Consider the following 19,599-nt stretch of genomic DNA (forward strand, 5'->3'; position numbering starts at 1 on the left):
GGGGACCGTCGGCAGTATTACCTACCTACCTTACTGCGCGTGTGCCTCGAGGCGCCACAGGAAGACGAGTATCATCTTCATTTCTTCGACAACATTTTTCTTCCCGGAGATTTCTTTGAGCCCATGTCCACCGCCAAAACCGAAAGGTCCAGTGACGCACAGGCGCAAGGGCTCTCTCCTCTCATTACAACACAGTCTCCATCCATCCCTCTTCCGATAAATCAAACAACAAAGCAGAGCCCGCCGGACTGCATTAATTGGATCGCTGGCGCCGAACCTATATCAGCCCGCCTCTGAAATTAATAAAACCAGTGATAATCTCAACCTCGCCCACGGCCACCAAACAAACACACAACGCTCCCTGACTTCCATGCATGGGATGGGCCACCAACACTGATTCCTGCTCCGCCTTAGACTACTGTTAAGGTAGCCCATTTTTTGCACGACTGCTGTTTTCCCAGTGCCAGGCCCTTTCTACACGCTTCCCGCACCCATCTCCACCTGGATCTTCCTTGCCGTGTATTTGATGCGACAACCCCTGTTGTTTATCACTTTACCAGCAACCCCGGGACAGACAAGCAACAACATTGCATTCATACTCGACTGTTTGGGCTGCAAGCACACGTACGTTGCGGAGCGTCATCGACCCGGCCTTTTCCCATCATAAAGCGCTGCTTGGACGGCTTCAACGAACACATCCGCCGCTGCTCTCGCCGACCGACCGATCGCAAAATTCCCCCGTCACATCGTCACGATGCCACAGACTCCGGGACACTCGCGCAATCATTCGGGCGTTGACGCTGCGTACCAGTACAATAGTGTCAACTCCTCCCCTCAAAATAGACGAACATCCAGGTCCTCCGCCGATCCAGCAACGCCCTTACGCAGCAGCTTCAACAACCAAGATGCTCTGGATATCTCATATGCAAGCGGAGGCATGGACGGAGGCAACGGCATAGGCAATCTTGCAGACGAACTGGCCGACGCCTTCTCCGACTCCGGAGACGAAGGAGAATATTACGAAGAAGAGACAAACAACGCCGAAAACAACGGAAGCGGAACACCAAATATCAATGTTGAAGAAGCCACCTTCGAGGGAATAAGGGACAGCGGGGTCGATGTCGCAAGTCTCGGCGAAGCTGGCGGCAAGGGGAAGAACTTCAACCTTGGGCCACCACCAGCCGCTCAACGCGGTCATCGACGGAGCGGGAGTGAATACGACGGAAGCGAGTATGGATCCGAGTCTGATCTCGACTCCCCCGGCATGCTGCCCAGCCTGGTCGCCAAGATGGACGCTGTCGAGTCTTTGGCGAGGAGGGGGACCGAGAGTAATGGAGGACCTACGGATGGTGTCTTCAACCGGGTGACGGACGGCTTGAGAGATTTGGGCTCTCAAGCCGGCGTCGAGGGCAGTGCGACAAGGCAAGTTCGAGACGGTTCCCCCACGACTGTGGTCTTCAGCTAACCAAAGTAGACTAATCACCGCTCATTCGGCCCTCACTACCCACTTGACTCATCAGACCCGGCAACTACACAACTTGACCTTCCCACTCCTCTCTCCACTTGTTCCGCCGCCGGATTCGGAGACCATTGATGAGCTGCTACCCCTTTTGATCGAGCTATCCGAGTCGATGCCGCGGCCGACAACGAAAGCCTACGACTCCCTCACCGCCCTCCACACTCTCACCTCCGACCTCGTCCAGAGTCTCAACTATCTCTCAGACACGCTCCACATGTCTAGGCAAACAACCACAACGGCCACGCGTCGCTTGAAGAGCGCCAAGGAGCTGGTTGCCGAGATCAAGAGGGAAGAAGAGCTCCGCGAAGAGGGCGAGAGGTGGATCAACCGAGGTAACTGGAGTGAGAGGCTGGCCAATCGTGAGTGCGCGAGCGTATGCGGAGATGTCGTCGGCGGATTCGAGGAAGTGTGCAACAGCTGGCGGGCCCGATTGCTGGAGCAAGCCGGCGCGGCACAAGCCTAGGTGCGTTCATACGTACGGAATTGAAAGGTTCTGATAGGCAGGGTTTGGAGTAATTGCCAGAGGGGGTTCGAAAGGCGGATTGCTTACGTTCCCCAAGGTTGGCTAATAACTGGACAAATGAGGTTTGGGCGGATAGATATCAAGGGCGTGCTTTTGGGTAGATCCGGGGTCTTTTGGCGGAATTCCCAGCGCTCGCAAACTTGTTAGACTACATGAATTTTACGAGTCGATGAAACATGAAAAGCTGTGTCTGAGCAGGTATCGTTGCCTATCGAAGGGCAGAAGTACCTACCAAGGGTAAATGGTAGAGTTTCTGACTCCTGAATCTAGAAACTGCTCTCTTTCCAACGCAAAGTCAAATAACCGGATGACAGGAAGCACAAGATTCAAAGTCGGAAGGGTCCAACGTCGTGTTGGGCAGTACTGGCGTCACTTCGCACTCCCACCGGAAGCCGAATCACATCGCAGGGTCATGCAGGGCCACGGCGGGTAAGCAAGTAAGCGAGTCGGGCTCAAATGTCCAGCTTGTGACAGTGGGTTTGTTGACATGGCGAAACTGGTGGCTTCTCACGTCCACGGAGAGAGCGAATCATTAATATCAACCTGGAGTTTTGCGTAGTAATTTTGACATATACAATGTGAGTCAAGCATGAAGGTCAGCGGTATCTTTGTGACGTAACATTATATTATTATTTTACTTTCTCTTTTCTTCCAAATTCATTCAGGTAGATAGGAGATGTGTGTCGGCGCTGTAGAGAGAGAGAGAGAGATCCCGAATAGAACAAAGCTCAAAACTAATGCACTGAATTGTAATGGTATCAAGTAGATTATCACCAACAGCACCTCCGGAACACCGCCCATCCTGGGAAAGCAACACTTGCAAAAGACAAGAGAGACACGGAGAGTGACTCAGGGAAGAGGGCATGACTAATCCTCCTCCAGCCTTACGGTATACGCAGGCCGGGATGGCCCTCCGTCGGGGTCATCAAACCCGCCCGGGATCAGAGGCCGACGCTGCGCACTGACGGGACCCCGGCTGAGCCGACTCGACTTGCTCGCGCGACTGGCACGACTGCCCGGGCGATCGGAGGTGACGTCAACGTCAAAGTCGGCGGGGGCGTCGACCTGTACCTCGTCACGGGCGCGGTTCATGGCCGCGAAGCTCGAGAGGGACATTTTATCGTCGACCGAGGGGCGGTGCTGGCCCTGCGCCCCGAGCTGCTGCTGCTGAAGCTGTTGCGCAACGCCGGGGGCCCTTCGGAGGCGGCCGTCGACGGGGGGCGCTTGGTTTCCTCGCTTGATACCGGCTTCGGACTCATCGTCGACGAGGACGACCATCCAGACGCCCACGGCGCAGTTGCTGCCTAGTAAAGGGGTGCAGTGGATCCAGCGGACGCGGCCTTCGCTGCTGGATTTGGAGAGCCAGCGGACTTTGGCGGTGACGCCGTGGCCGTCGGCAAAGGCTTGGGAGAGGCCGTCACGGACGCGGTTGGAGCCGCCTATCCTGTCCATGAAGTTGGACTGGAGGATGCCCGGGAGGCGGAGGGAGGGGGAGGCGAAGAGGATGCGGAGGCTGGGGTAGGGGCGGACGAGGAGGTAGTGTTCGTAGACGCCCGAGAGCTTGCCGCTCGTCAGGGGTATGGCGGGGTTGGCTTGGTGAACCGAGGAGGACTCGTCCTGGATTAGGATGCGTGGCTTTTGCCAGTTTGTCGAGGATGCGGCTTGGGCTTCGTCTTGGGGCACGCGGTGCATGTTTCCACCGCGTCTGCGAACGGTTTCGAGCTCGTTCATGTTGAACATTTCGCTGAGCTCCTCGAATTCGTCCTTTTCTTCCTCGTTGTTGTATCGCTGATGCTGCTGCTGGCCGTTTATGGTGCCGACTGGCTCCTTTTCGACGACTAGGTTCTGGAGGGCGTCCAGGCCGGAGCTTTCTTTGGCGAGACCGGAGACGTCGACTTGGGCGCCGATGAAGTAGCGGACTGTGCCACGGCTGTCGTAGAGAGGAGCTACCATGAGGAGGTTCATGAAGGGGGAGCCGTCTCTGCGGTAGTTAAGGAAGGTTTCGTAGTGCTCCTTTCCGGCCAGGATCTTGTCGCGGATACGTTGAACACTGAAGGGATTGGTCTTGGGACCTTGAAGGAAGCGGCAGTTGCGGCCAATGACATAGTTCATGCCGTACTGAGTCGTGCGGTGGAATTCTGTAAGTGGTTGTTAGCTGCTATGTGAGACGAATAGGCTTGTGAAGAAGTATATGCATACCCTCAGAGGCAAAAACAATAGGGTTGTCGTTTCTTGAAGGGTCCGTCAGGCAGAACACTTCTGCCAAGCCCTCGGACATTTCTCTCAGTTGAACCGGCAGAGTGCCCGTGATACGCCTCTTGATGGACACGCTGACGGTCTGGATCCAGGTGTGAGTGATGTAGGCGGGAAGATCTTGCTGAACGAGCACGTCAAACGCAGCTTCAGCCTTCTTCCTCAGAGAGCTGTTGATTGTGTTGTCGGTGTTGACCATTGAGAATTCATGACCAGGTAGAGTGTCGAGGCCGCCTGCGATGGCATTCGCGTACGCAATGGCACGAAGAGCCTTCAGACAGTCCAAGAAATAAGTCAACAGGGGTAGCGAGTCGGGCCGGGCATGATGAAGGAAGTCGGTAAACCGTTGGAGGAGTATGTGATCGTCAAAAATGGCCTGCAGATGGTCCTTTGAGAACAAGAGCTCTGAGCGGGTTTCTAGCGAGTATTGTCCGTTGTCACCGTGAGATGGAACCACAAGATCAAACGAGCCAGGCTCGACCTCTTCTTCTGCCAAGGGCTCAAGAATTTCGTCGTCACCAGCGCCTTTGGTCTGTAGAGGCGGGAGTGATGTGTTGTTTGTCTGATACGAGGAAGATGTCGAGTTGGCCCTGGACCTCGAGGACCGCGTTCTTGGGCTCCTTGGTGGGCTCGAAGACATTTGCCTCTGTTGCACATGGAGAGGCTCAGGAGATTTGACTCTGCCTCTTTCCCTCGGTGGAATTTCAGGAGAACGAACAGCACTTTGGTGGGAAGTTAGCCGGCATTGCTCTTGGCGTATACGGCAGACACATTTCTCTCTCTCCTTACCTTCTATCTTGCCTGGGGGCAATGGCATTGGGATTGATGGGCCCATGTCCGTGATGTGCGGTCCAGTTCCTATCCTCATCATCCTCCCAAGCCTCTTGAAACCTTGACGGGTTCAAGGGGCGGTCTAGAGGCATCTTGGTGACTGGGCGCTTCAGGGGAATGTCGGGGATATCGGCGCCGCCTTCGTCAAAGTCTACTTGTTGCTGCTTCTGACTGTGCAGAGACGTAACACTGAGAGAGCTGTAGCCGTTCATTTGAGGTTGCGTGAGTTCACCGTGCCTGTGTCGGCGGTGGTTTGTGTTCTGGACAGCGGCGACCTGAGCCATGTGCTTTTTTCGCCGGAATAGTGCTAATACAGAACGTGGTCCAGAATGCTCACGGGCCGGGGATGTATCTGGTAGTGATTGAGGCATTGCCGCGGGGGCGTTGGGAATTGAGTTGGATTTATATTGGTCTTGGGCGAAGGCTGATCGTGGAAAAAAGAGGATGAGCATCAAATGTCAAAGGAAGATAGCCGTGGGGCGCCTCCAGCCATGGGTATTCAGCAACGTCATCCAGCCAGCGAGCAAGACGGCGCCATATAGAACAGCGGGGGAGGTGATCAAAGGAGAGGGGCTCGGCAGAGACGAAGAAGATAGCAAGCTAGGAGGGTGTGCGAGGACCAAAGATCGACGGACGCCGATACTAAACTATTGACGGGCGAGGCGGAAGAAGCGCAAGCGGGCATGTCAGGCACATTTGCCTACATATGGATAGAACCAACATATTTTTCGTCAGGTACCCGTGAGGCCGTTCCCTGCTCCCTCTTCAGGGCTGGGTCCCCAGCAAGGCGCCGACATTGGCGGCAATCAAACAAGAATGGTTGAAAACCCACAGCGTTGCGTTGCAGTAGTCCGCGTGAGAAGGAGGTTCCCACGATGTGAGGTTATGGGATACTGCCATTCGACGGCCGAGCGGAGAACGATCGCCCGCTAGCAGAGCTGAGTATAGCTCCAGTCCTTGCAAAAGAGATTTCTGAAGGCTGAAAAGGCCAGAACCTGGACGCTGGGCAGGCTCTTTGTTTGGCTTTTTGGCAGAACCTAGACATTTGCTGACGGGTTGGGGTTAGTCCCATTGCTCGTCTGAGCCACGGACACTGCACGGCCTCTGGGGGCGCTTGGTTCGGGTGAACCAGCCGTCGTCATCCATAGTTTTCTTGTCAACGGTTCGGCGATGCCAGGGCCATCCTGATATGTCTAGAGAAGGCTAAGGGGGGCAACATGAAAGCTCCGACCCAAGCCGGCACTTGTAGATTGTTTCGCGCGCTCTGCAGTGTTACCAATGAGGACGTCAAAACTTGTATTAGCCATGCTGATGTAAGAGTGTGATAGACGGCGATGTCAAGCCAGGAGATAGATCATAGACGGGCTTTGACGGGGAAGCACAACGAGCTTCCTAGCATTAGGTTAGTTTCGGGAGGTAGTAGAGTGACCAGAGTGTGCATATGCAACATGGTTACCTTCTTTCGACCATGTACCAGTACACACACCATTCTCTGTCTCCGTGTCCATTTACTACCCTGCCTCGTCTATTGGCGACTTGACTCAGGTAGCGGCGGTAGAAGATGCCGATGTATCTGTACCCTCTGCTGTGAACTGTGGTGACCTACTGGTGGCAGTTCACAATGTTTGCTGCAACGGCGATGGTCGATAGAGAAGCCGACGAAACTTCGGTAAGAAAGTTCCCTCAGTTTGCCGGCAAGCTTCAGGGCGCGATGTCCACTGCAGGTTCGAATGTGGCAGTCTTGTTGACGGCGTAGCATTGGGCGTAAAAGAAGAGCAACACTGTTTGTGCTACCTCGACTGGCAAAGACGGGGATGCTGGGGGTTGAGAATCGAGATTCCTTCAGCGAACCGTGGGTAGTTGCAGACTCGGACTCTCTTGGCTTTCTCCAGTCTCCATTCTGATTCTCAAGGGCCAGCAGGGATGTGTCGAGGACCCCCATGGAGCCTTGGGGAGCCCACGCTTCGAGACTTGGACCAATTCGGCACCGGCCCCACCGCGGCCTAGGACCCGGACCTCGACCAATGTCCTAATCGGGCAAAAGGGCGGCGCTCACGGCCTAACGAGTGCCATTTGACAGTCGAGCTAGCATATGGGACTATTTCCTAATCAACTTTCGCGTCATATCGCTCGCTCCAATATTTGGGACCGATACCATGGTCCATATAGAAGCCAGACTGCAACTTCTGATTGCCCGTGCTTTCTTCGATCCCCTCGATCCTCGGAGCTGCGATCTGAAGCCTGAATCGGCGGTCGGACTATATCATTTTCTCAAATGATGAACTGGAGATGATATTGAAGTTCGTACACAATTAATTCGCTACCACAGAGTAATTACAAGCGGTCGAGAACAACCAGAATGCGTTACCTGAGTCGTGGATTTGTATTGCCGGTATTGCGATCTCTTGATGGTCGCGAACAGATGCACTGTCTCCCTGATATTGCACCGCGAGTTTGCCCGTCTTTGTCAAGCAATGCTGTTCAAGGTCCCGCCACTGTGCTACTGAGGCACGTGGGGTTTCGGTATCACGATGTTTGACTCCTCCGTATCCGTAGGGCTATCACTTCTCGCATCGGGCAATCGATTTCCAACACCACAGGTCATACCTATCTCGTCGATGATCTGCGAATGGTCCAATCCTGTCATATAGAAGGAGCACGCGGCGAGATGGACCGCCAAGGTCCCGAAGTAAGACACCCACGCGGCAAAGCGGAACAAAGCTCACGTTGCTGACGGCATGGCACAGGAGCAGATCAGCTACCGGGGCACGCGGGGCTTTAGAGACTGGAGTATGGAGGAGAAAAGACTGTGACGAAAGGTCTTTTCTCAGTAGTGCCGCCGCCGCCAACGTCCCACCAAAATTCGTCCGGAACCAAACGTTGCCGGCCTGTAGCCTCGCGAACCTGGGCAGGCACAGGCCAATACCTAAGTATTATGGTCAGTACTCCGTATTGCAGTGCGAATTAGTGTTGAGTGGTGGGTGTAGCTAGGCGGCATGGCAGTCAGGGATGACGCTGTCTGTCACTGACAGCGCAAGTCCACACCGAAATGCAAGCTGAGTTTGTTCTAGCGTACAGCGGGCGAGGATCACACATCCTATCTGGTTCTTGATGGAAATAGCCAGCTTTGCCTCCTGACGAAGGGGCTCCCAGGTGCAAGGCCAAAGCGGTGTTGATTTCTCGGATAGGGATGCGAAAAAGACGGGACCAGGGACCGTCTAGCCTCCCACGTTCCTGACCTTGGAAGCCTATCCGTACTCTGTACTCTATAACAAGCATACCTACCGGCCGGGTATAGCTTTGTAAACCTAAGACAAGGCAAGAGCCGTTCATCCAGAAGCCTCAAACGAACTCTATCTGCGCTCATCTCGCACTTGGCCCTGACAGCTCGTATAGGCGGGGAGAGCTGATTTCCGCCGGGGACCTGCCTTGCTCAATGGAGTAAATAGCAGATAGCTTCACCCGAGTTGGGACGGCTGGCGGTGTTCCGAGAGTTCGGTCGAGCAGGTACCCGCATAGAAATTGGGGCGTGAGTGGGATCTGCTGGTTCGACTTGGATCATTTGGGTGCGGCCAACGAGTTAGACGACGCATGGCAATTCGGAAGATTGGCGGCAGGCACTCGAGGAGCTTCTGTCCCAAAAAGGCCATGTTGCCTGCATATCAGTCCGAGGATAAGGTAATACCAGGTCATCTCCTGATCAGCTCTTCTGCAGGGGAGTGAGGGGCGGAGGTGCGTCTTGTATGCCGCTGACAGTCAAGTAGAGAAAGGCTTGGTGCTGGGTCATCGAGTGTTGTGCATGAGAGAAGGGTTTAGACGACAACAGGAATCGCCAGGTATCCGTATTCGTAGATCAGCTCAAGGTTCTTCTTGAGATTGGGTCCAGTGGGATACGAGACATCACTGCCAGTCACCACACACATAGTCTGCGAAATTTAGTCGATAACGGACTTACGTAAGGCGTCTCTGGGAAGGACGTAGTCCAGCACGTGTCTGCTTACATAAGACAGCGGACTTGAACACTGTGCATCCAGACATTGAAACTGTACAACAACAAGCCGTGAAAATTGGTGGGCAGTGATTGAACCCCCCCTTTTTGGATGCGCGTGAGTGCTTTACGCGAACAAACGCGTCGCATCGCGTGGCTACCGTTGCCCGCCTTTGTTTATCTTCGTCCATTCGTCCAGCATTAAAATGACGTAAGGTAAGGGACCACGGCTTGAGCATTTCAGCGCCATGGCTAAGACTACTGAGGAATCAAGCATCGTTGAAAGCGAGTCTACTGGATCTTATGTTTAGTCGTTCACCATGTCAGGAGAATACAATCCGGAGGAACTCTGAAGTCATCACCTTCTGTGAATAGTCGAGGCTTTTATCGCCATTGTCTACAAAATTCCATCGGTTGGCTTCTGCAACACGGCGGAGGAGGCTGGTCTTCTCAGTTCTGTCCTGGACTCCTGGTGTACCTATCCGCAGGTCCCCACCCGAAAGGCCAAAACAAAGCGCCCAGCACGTGTCGACTGGCTGCGAGTTCCCGAAGGTGCTGAAAGTGTAAGGTACGGCAGGTGCCTAATGGCCCGAATTTGGACCATTGAAACTTGGGTTGACCAGAAAAAAAAACATACACACGCACGCACGCACACAAACAAAAACAATACCCTCCCAGCCCCCCCCTCCTTGCGCAAGGGAGGCGGGAATTGAGCCTACTGGAATGCGACGCGGTCTTTTTGACGAGACGGGCGACGCGACAATGCACTTGCCGTGTAGTATAGAAGCGCGATGAGGAGGGGAAAGCGTGAAGACGTACCCCGTACTCCGTACGGATATCCGTACACAACCATCCAAAACTGACGCCAACTAACGTCTACATGGACAACAAGGGGTGTTTCATCGTGACTGCCATCCCATTTTGGTCTTGTCTCGTCCCGTACCGTCCCATCTGTGCCTTGCATAGCTTCTTTTGTCCTTGAGTGTGTGTGTGTGTGTGTGTGTGTGTGTGTGTGTGAGCATGTTCCCCCATCTCAATCAACACTCATGCCAAAGCCTATTCAAGTCTCGATAACTAAGTATGGAATACAAATTTTTAAATTTTTTTTGATAAGCACATGAGATATTGATTCTCAACCAATGAACTCAAAGTTGTACATTGTTCTCATTTCCTCAATACGCCGTCGTTGCAATCTTTAACAGTTGACAAGCTTGACACCATGGTCATGGTTATCTTGGGCCCCTATGAACATGTACTCATTGACTTGTAGCGCGTCCCTCTACAAGTGAGAGGGTGGAACGCACGCGAGTCGAGATAATGTGTTATGATGGCGAGGTGTTGTTGTGAGATCTACGCCTGATAGAACTGGTCATTGGGGTTGATACGCAAGCCAAGGGTTCGAGCAACTATTGATATACTTTCTTGGACGGATACTTGAAAAAGTCAACAACTAAAGCCATGATACTATGTACTACGTAAGTTACAGTCGCTTATTAGCCCTGCCTCATGTTGCTTGTATGGCCGTCGCAGGTTAGTCCAGCCGCAAGGGATACACAGGGGACAAGGCGAAAGAGTAGAGAAAAGAAACATCAACTCTGGGCTAATACTGGGTCGCGATGGCCCTGAACGACAGGTTCTGTTGGCGACAGGACGGGCTGTTTGTTGTTGTTCGCCATCCCCGGTCTCGTCTCCCCGTCCCGTTTCCCCCCCCTTGGGTTGTCGGTCAATGTTATTGTCCCCCTCCCCACCCTGCCGTGCGGGACCTACTGACGCCAGTCACGCCAGACGCCCTTTCTCTTCCCTCGCCAGTCGCGTCCAAGGGCCAAAGTGCACCACTTCTGGGCTGGAAACCACCTAAAGTGCTCCCCAAGGTACCTGCTAAATAACTAAATGGAAGCTGGCGTGCTTGTACCCTTAGCCAGACAGCGGCCTAGGGGCCACCGCTGTTGTTCTTGTTGCTCTGCCGTCAACGCTAAGGCCCTAACAAGATTAGCGTCTCTCCCTTTGCCGCGACTCCCCAGTTCAACCTCCTCGACGCCCTTGAGTTTCGTGCTTTCCTTCCACTGAGTCCCCCCCGCCCCGACAACAACCCGTTCTGCCCTGGCATGCTTGCCTGAGTGAGTGAGGTTGGGTGATTGAGCGTATTGGACGGCACGGCGGCTACACCATACTGGCCGCTGGACCCTTTCCCGTCACGATTAGAACCGCTGCACCTTCACCACCGCGCGGTGCTTGTCACCTTGAGGTACATACTGACCTTGCCGCACCTACCTCACCTTACACCTACGGTTCTACCTACCTGCCCGCCCAACCACCGCTCATCACCGTACCTCCTTCCGCCGCTGGCTCTTGCCGCTTCCTGCGACCACAGCCTACACCCCGTGGCCTCAGACATCTCGAATCTGCACGCAATCCAACCTTCGACAGCCTCTCAGCTCCCATCGACGCCCATCTTGCTGAATTCTCTTTCTTCTCTCTCTCGACTAATTTTTTTTTCGACCCGTTTTGCGCCATTAATCCCAGCATCTTGTCGCCGACGCCCAAGTTTTTGCGACCGTCTGTGGGAAAAGCATGCGAACGACAACGATTTGAACACCACCGTCAGGGATAAGGTGGTGATTCGTTTGCCGCGCCGACCGACCGGGACGATTCCACGACCATTCGAGCAACGACTTGTGTCTCCCTCCGAAAGCTGCGAGCGCATCACTGTAATAGCTTTCATCGCCCCGATTTCTCGACTGCGACGATACCACCGCTCTCTGAGGCCCGCACAGGTGTCGGTGCTTGGTGTGCTTTATCATTCCCCGCCACTTCTCCCGACGACGCTCGTACCAGCCGCCTTCGCTAGACTTCAGCCTCTTCGCGCAACCCTCACGAATTATTTCTGTTGCTTGTTGCAGACAAGTCAAGATGACTCTCCCGACCGATTCTCCAGCAGCTCTCGGCGCTTCTGGTTCCATCAAAAGACCAGTAGCTGATGCGAGCAATTCGGCAACCGCGACACCTACTCGCTTCGCAACACCTCCCCCTCCCTCCGACAGAGGTCTCCTCGAGAACCGTCAATATTTGGAAAACACAAATCAGCGCAAGGTCCAACACAGCAGAAGACCTAGTGAATCAGCTCGATCCAGTGCTTTCGACCCCAACGCCGTCGACAGTGCTTTGCTACGAGAGATGCATCAACGATCACAGAGGGAAAGCACCCCTGGTGCAAGCCCACATCGGAAGCGCCAAAGGATCAATGGTGATAGGTGCGTGTGCATTGCCATGTTTACTGCCTAGGACTATTTGCTAAGTGTCGCCTACCAGATTTATTCCGACACGAACTGGTCAGGACCTCCAAGCCAGTTTCAACTTGCTGCACGAAGATGGCTCGCCAGCGACACCGTCCAAGCAAAAGAAGCGTACTCCTCATGGAGAACTACACTTCCAAAAGAGTGAGCCGTACACACTCTGGTACATTTTGAATACGAAACTGACGATGCGTAGCTGAGGAAGCAAACCGGACATTTTCGACGCTACTACGCGCAGAGCTCTTTGAGGGCTCAATACCACAGGCAACGCCGCCAACCATGTCCCCAGAGCATACTTTATCCACTGCATCACACTCAGCCAACATTCGGGATTCGACGAGGTCTCGCACGCCGCCAAACAATGCTTCTACCAACTCTCTTCCATCGTCTCTCACGCCATCCACTCCCCACAAGAACCTGTTCTCATACATGTCGCCGCGAAATCTGAGCAATGCAGGTCATCTAACGCCGTCAAGGACACCGCAGAGCCGTCATGGCCCAAACCTTGACACCCGTTCCGAGATCTACAGTCTTTCGCCTGTTCGCTTCAACAGTCAGCAGATGCTGCTCAGCCCGCGAAGGCAACCGAGGGCGGTTAGCAAAGTACCTTACAAAGTTCTCGATGCGCCTGATTTGGCAGATGATTTCTACCTCAACTTGGTAGACTGGGGCAGTGCCAATGTGCTGGGAGTTGGGCTCGGATCCAGTGTTTACATGTGGAATGCTCAGACAAGTCGCGTCAACAAGTTGTGTACGCTCGAGGACGATACGGTAACGAGCGTGTCATGGATCCAGAAAGGCACACACATCGCTATCGGGACCGGCAAGGGCCTTGTTCAAATTTGGGACGCTGAAAAGACGAGGCGACTGCGGACCATGACAGGTCACACAGCGCGAGTGGGTTCCCTGGCTTGGAACACTCATATCTTGACATCCGGTTCTCGCGACCGCTTGATCTACCATCGCGACGTGCGGGCCCCCGATCAGTGGCTCAGAAAGCTCGTCGGTCATAAGCAGGAGGTTTGCGGTCTTAAGTGGAACTGCGAAGACGGCCAGCTTGCCAGCGGTGGCAACGACAACAAACTCATGGTATGGGATAAGCTTTCCGAGACACCGCTGTGGAAGTTCTCAGACCACACGGCGGCTGTCAAGGCCATTGCATGGTCACCGCATCAACGGGGACTGCTTGCTTCAGGCGGTGGTACTGCTGATAGACGCATCATTTTCCACGACACAGTCCGTGGGTCTGTCATCAACGAGATCGATACTGGCAGCCAGGTCTGCAATATTGCCTGGTCCAAGAACTCCAATGAGATTGTTTCGACACATGGCTATAGTCAAAACCAAATTGTGGTGTGGAAATACCCTTCCATGACACAAGTAGTCAGTCTCACTGGACACACGTATCGTGTGCTTTACCTAGCTATGAGCCCCGACGGCAGAACCGTTGTGACCGGCGCGGGAGATGAGACACTAAGGTTCTGGAACGCATTTGGACGACGACCTGGGGCCAGAGAGGATAGCGACGGAGGGCGGCTATCCGACTGGGGCGTCATCCGATAGGAGATTTGAGCAGCAGACTCCGCATACGACATTATACCATCATCTCCCTTTTCATTTGGCTCGAGGGGAGATTAATAACGGCTTCGGACAGGACTGGTGGCAGGCGGGAATATGAAGCGAGCGCTCGAATTCTGTTTCTTGGGGAATGTTGATGAGCAAGAGGAAACATAAATACCCAGCTACCGGCTGCATCATGTGCATGGAATGGGCGTCATTCAGATTGGGAGTGGGGGCTTACAGGACATTGTTGTTTCTCGGGTTTTCATGTTTTTTGGGGATGTGATTTAACAAAGCCTTCTTATTGTCTGGCTTTACTACAGCGGGTGGTTCATGAGGGGAAACGGCCAAAGGAACAAACACAGCTCAGCTCAAAACGGGTTGAGACCATGGGGCAAGTGGAAGGTTGGGGTTTTGCTCAACGTAAAAAGGAGATGCTGAAATCATCTTTTATCCATAGGCCCAAGCGCTCAAATAGCATCTATCACAGTATTGGTCAAGGGGTTGGCGATATGGATTATATGCCCCTCCTCGGCCAAGCGTAAATGGACAAGACAAATCTTGCTCACGTTGTTATCTTGACACATCGGTGATAGGCTCCAAGGTGAAAGATCCATGAATCCCAATCTCCCCGATGCGGTCAGGAAATTGGTATAATTGGTTCCGCCAAAACCCAGAGGAAGCTTGATCTATAAACAGACAGTCACACTATTCGAGGTCATATCAAGTGGCACGACGAGAAGGGTTTCACGAAAAGGAATTGACGAGTATTCAATGGATATCGATTTGATGAGACAAAACAGGCAAACCACGTACTCCTCGCAGTGACATGATGATCGTTTCGCGCTTAGAACCAAAACAAAAGGGGGGTCATCACAGGTAAAAGCTCTCTCAGCTCCCATCTCTCGGGGAGCACGTCTTCCTCCCACAAAGTCACACTCCTCAAGATGCCCCCGCTGCCTTTCTCTCCTTGGCCACATCTCTAGCACCCCCATCAATCCCACTGGCTACGCCCTGGGCCGAGAGCTCTTCGCTCAGCAGCGGGATCCGGTCGGACTGCGCACCGGCTTTTATGCTCTCTTCCATGACCGTGTTCTCGTGCTTGTAAGCGGAGTTGAGGTTGCCACTTGCTCCGTCCTGGCTATTTGTGAGGTGCAGCTCGCTCGGCGCGGACCCTTCGGGATTCGGCGTCATCAGGGGCGATTGGCCGCCCATTTCGGGCGTGTTCTGCCACTGCTTGACCTCGGCCCTGAGTGCCTCGAGCTCCTTTTGGAAGCGCGTTCCAAAGACGTCGATGTAGTAGGTTGCTCCGTTGTATACGCTCCATGTGAAGACGATGGAGAGGAATCCTGCCGAGGCATACCTGCTCATGAACCACAGGGGGCAGGGAAGCATGGTGAGTACCGCGTACGAATACTGGATCAGCATGAATGCCGATTCTTGGAGGGGGTCTGGCAAGGAGAGAACGACCTTGCCGATCCAGGTCTTGGAGTATGACTTGCGCAGCCAAGTGAAGGATGTCGGCCGGCCGGCAGCAATCTTGTCACGCCGACGAACAGTAATGAGGAAGTAGTAGAGAAGCTGCCAGATGGCATAGGGAACGGAGCTCCAGGCGAGCATAGAGACGATGTTTCCGTAACCTCCACTCGAGCCAGCAGGTGAGTGCTTCAGAGCCCAAATGGCAGGCAGACGACTGGCTTGGAGATCTTCTGGCCACAGGTGAACTATGCAGTGAAGCGTTGCGCAAGGCATGATGTGGATGAACAACGAAGTGACCTTGTCGAAACTGTGGAAGACGAGCGAGTTCCTCCACATGATGATGGCTACAGCATTGTTGCCGAATGCGAGGCAGTAGGTGGCCAGGAATAGTCGTTTCGAACCAGGGAAGATCCAGATGCTGAGAACGAGGAGCAGGTTGACAAAGTAGCAGAGATCGGCGAGGAAATAGTGGTATCCTCGGCGATGGTAGGTGAAGTATCGAATGGGCATGAAGTACAGCACTTGGACAGTGTACCACAAGTGAAAATACCCAGGCCACCCGCCCATGAGAAGACCACTGACGAAGATGTTCATTACGCCAAAGATGAAGGACACCTTCTCGCGCAGTGTCACCACCCTAGTGTCGTTCCATTGCTTTCCGAGCTTATCGACGCTGGTGCGCATCCGCTTCCTGTATCTCTCTAGCTGCTCGTCGGCAGTAGGGACGCGTCGCCGCCACTCGTCCACCATGCGCTCACGCGCGTGCTGGCTCTTGTTTTTGAACGCATCCCTGGACTTGCGGACTTTCTGCGTCTGGGCAGAGAATCCCTTTTGTAGCTTCTCCAGCTGCTGCGGGAGAGCAAAGTTGTCGAGAAGATCGAGTACAGAGATGCGGTCGAGGGGCGGGAAGACGTCCCAGTCCTCTTGGTAGGAACTGCTGCCGGAGAAGGACCCGTGTCTCGAAAGCTTGGGGCTACCCGAGTTCACGGGGCCGAGGGTCGGGGTATGGAGGCCATCGTGGTCGGGAGGAGAACCGCTGAGGGCGGATTGCGTCTCGGTCTGGTCGGGCGTGAAAGCGGCCTCGCTATCCGTTTGGACATCTTCGCTCTTTGCGCCAGGTAAATCCACTGGTTTTGAGTCTTCCATTTTCGACAGGTGTTTGAGATGGTGCGGATAAAATCTTGGGTTGATTGTCTTAGCTTTCTATCGGTGGTCTACAATACCGTTGGGTCAGCTATTAGCCTCCGTAGGTGAATATGTCGACCCTTGATCGAGAGGTGCGCGCTTGCAAATATGCAATGCGAGGGTTACAATAGTCAAAGGGAGAGCTCACTTATTTTAGGAGTTCACCAAGGTCAAGCCATGAATTTCAGGATCCTTGAGGCTTGGAGCAGAGGCTCAAACGATGTGCCTGATATACAGCTCGGTCGCCGTGGCAGATACAGGAACGATTCTGGTGCCGATGGAAGATGTCTTGTAGAAGAAAAGTGTCGGCAGTACCAAGGGCACGGGATAAGGTACCGGTAGTGCGGGCTTCGACTAGTAGGTGGACTAGGTCGACGATGGTGACAGACTGGGCGGTAGTTTGGCAGCGTGACTCGGATATGGGAGGGCGGGGTGGACACTAACGACAAGGCAAAGCGGGCGTTATGTGGTTGAGGAGGGTGGAAAAGAATAAGGCAAGGCAGGTCTGGAACACGTTGAGGATGCTGGCGATATTTTACACGTGTTGACTGATTGACCGCTACCTGGGCTGTTGATGTCGCAAGACTTTGACTGGCTGCAGCTGCAGCTGTATTTCTTGCCTGGCGACGGGGTGAGCTGGACCAACATTTCCAACAGGGGTCACTCCGTGATACGTCACAGGGCATGAGAGCTCCGCCATGTAAAGCTTATCGGGTGATCCGCATCGCTCCGGTGTCAACTTGTCAAGTATCCATACGGGCTAAGGTAGACGATTTCACGCGCTGAAGCAGGAGCTGTACCTGACTTCTACCTTTGGTCTAGTGCATAGATCGCTATCATAGCTGTACCTAAACTGGACTTCGAGAAGTGAAGCTATGGACCTGCTGAAAAGGATACAAATTGATGTGTCCCTGAGCAGGCCGGGATGCACTAAACACATCGGCACTTCGATTTGGGGACAAGTGGGGACGGGAGAGACAGACAGGTGGACGCGCCTTCAAGGTACCAGGCTTTTGCTAATGTTCTCTGTACTGCAGTGACTGCCCTTAAATTGTGCAGGTGTTGTTGACTGCTGCTCTGGTTGGTTGGAACCAGAAGAGTTCCCAGTGGGGGGTTTTTGGCTGCAGCTGACATCTCGTGGGCATTTGGTAGGTACGGATATGGTGCCTAAAGTATCCAGTACGGACAGCTTAGCGCTCAGATAAAGTCTGCATCACGTGAGATGTCAAGCCACTCACCCACTACATCCCAGAGAGGCTCGAGCTCCTACCAGCGTGTATCGGGCCAGCCTCAGTGTGTGTGGCCCGTAATTATTTGCCAGTCGCGTCAAGGTGCAGCAGCAGCAGCACTCAGACGCGCGTGGGGAAATCTAATCGAGTCAACCACCGCGACCTCGCTGTCGACAGACAAAGATACCATCCCTTCCGAGTGCTTCTTCGCGATGCGCCAGGCCACCTCGAGGTCCTCAACACTTGATTTGACTACTGCTGCATAACGTAGGGTCTACCAATACCTTGACTAATCTGGTACCGCTTTCCAGGCCTTGGGCATCCGCTTCGACCTTTTCCCCCCTCGTCTTGCGCGCCTCATTGCGTTTGCGACGAGCCGCGATCCCAGCCCACCACACCCAGACAGCCAGTATCAATTATCGTCGCGTGCCTAGCGACAACCCGTCTACAAGATGGGAAAGCTCATCCGCCTGGAGCTTTTCAGTATGTCCACGTCCCTCATCGCTTTCATGTCGCTTCGCGCTGACCATGTCACCTTATAGACTTTAAGTCCTACAAGGGTCATCATATCCTCTTGTTCGGCGATTCCTACTTCACTTCCATCATTGGACCCAATGGATCCGGCAAGTCAAACTCGTAAGTTCGCCAAACTACCCACGCTACCTTGACCTGCAACTAATGTGCAACCACCGACAGCATGGACGCGATATCCTTCGTGCTTGGTATCAAGTCGTCACATCTCCGATCAGCCCACCTCAAGGACCTTGTCTACCGTGGCCGCGTGCTCAAAACCTCGAAAATCAACGACGATGGATCTGCTGAAACGAATGGCAGTAATGGTCACTCCAACGGCGATGGAGACGAGTTGTCGCAAAAAGCCTCGAGGACCGACCCAAAGACTGCATGGGTGATGGCTGTATACGAGGACGATGCTGGCGACGAGCAAAAGTGGAAGCGCTCCATCACGAATTCAGGATCCAGCGAGTACCGCATCAACGATCGTGTCGTCACAGCTCAGCAGTACAACGAAGCCCTTGAATCCGAGAACATCCTGATCAAGGCGAGAAATTTCCTCGTCTTCCAAGGAGATGTCGAAGCCATTGCCGCGCAATCTCCGCAAGACCTCACGAGGCTGATTGAACAGATCTCCGGAAGTCTTGAGTACAAGGCCGAGTACGAACGACTGCAGACTGAAGCCGAGCAAGCTGCTGAGAATCAGAGCTTCCAGCTTCACCGGAGACGCGGCATCAACTCCGAGATCAAGCAATATCAGGAACAGAAGAGGGAAGCAGACAACTTTCAGAAGAAGACGGACGAGAGGGATGAAGCCATCGTCAAGCATGCTCTATGGAAGCTCTATCATTTTCAACGCGGCATGGATGAGTCTACTGAGCAAATTCATGACCACCAACAGAACTTGCAAGAATTCCAGCGCAATGTCGAATCCTTCAGACGGAGACTCGAAGCTGCCCAGAAAGAGCAGCAATCGGCGGCAAAGGATGTCCATGGGGTGGAAAAGGCCATCAACGCCAAGAAGCGCGAGTTCGACGAATTGGAGCACAGGCTCATCCCCATTGACGCAAAGATTGAGGAAAAGACCCGCAACATTGAACAGGGTCGCTCGCGAATGGAGCCGGTGCGCAAAGAGCGCGATAAGCAGGCCGAAGTCATCAAAGAAGACGAAGCCCGGCTCAAGACAACTGAGAAAGCCCAGCAACATTTCGAGAAGCAGCTCAAAG

The 19,599-nt window shown here is 53.8% G+C and overlaps 4 protein-coding genes across 4 annotated transcripts; 2 read left to right on the plus strand and 2 right to left on the minus strand.

Annotated features, from left to right (window-relative positions):
• Positions 1-754: 754 nt before the first annotated feature.
• On the plus strand, positions 755-1,982 carry BDP55DRAFT_733451 (uncharacterized protein; the record flags this gene model as incomplete). The annotated part of the gene is made up of 2 exons (XM_060580089.1): positions 755-1,426; positions 1,521-1,982. The coding sequence occupies 2 exons, from the start codon at positions 755-757 to the stop codon at positions 1,980-1,982; spliced, it is 1,134 nt and encodes a 377-aa protein (XP_060424019.1).
• A 927-nt stretch (positions 1,983-2,909) lies between these two features.
• BDP55DRAFT_697824 (uncharacterized protein) lies at positions 2,910-4,935 on the minus strand (the record flags this gene model as incomplete). The annotated part of the gene is made up of 2 exons (XM_060577725.1): positions 2,910-4,180; positions 4,242-4,935. The coding sequence occupies 2 exons, from the start codon at positions 4,933-4,935 to the stop codon at positions 2,910-2,912; spliced, it is 1,965 nt and encodes a 654-aa protein (XP_060424020.1).
• A 7,089-nt stretch (positions 4,936-12,024) lies between these two features.
• On the plus strand, positions 12,025-13,970 carry BDP55DRAFT_733453 (WD domain-containing protein; the record flags this gene model as incomplete). The annotated part of the gene is made up of 3 exons (XM_060580090.1): positions 12,025-12,365; positions 12,424-12,551; positions 12,604-13,970. The coding sequence occupies 3 exons, from the start codon at positions 12,025-12,027 to the stop codon at positions 13,968-13,970; spliced, it is 1,836 nt and encodes a 611-aa protein (XP_060424021.1).
• Positions 13,971-14,909: 939 nt separating this feature from the next.
• Positions 14,910-16,592, minus strand: BDP55DRAFT_563385 (F-box protein; the record flags this gene model as incomplete). Its single annotated transcript, XM_060570235.1, has 1 exon — positions 14,910-16,592. One exon carries the CDS (start codon positions 16,590-16,592, stop codon positions 14,910-14,912), a length of 1,683 nt encoding a protein of 560 aa, XP_060424022.1.
• Between the last annotated feature and the right edge of the window lie 3,007 nt (positions 16,593-19,599).

Source organism: Colletotrichum godetiae, assembly GCF_030913485.1.
Source record: "Colletotrichum godetiae strain CBS 193.32 chromosome Unknown BDP55scaffold_63, whole genome shotgun sequence".
NCBI lineage: Eukaryota > Fungi > Ascomycota > Sordariomycetes > Glomerellales > Glomerellaceae > Colletotrichum > Colletotrichum godetiae.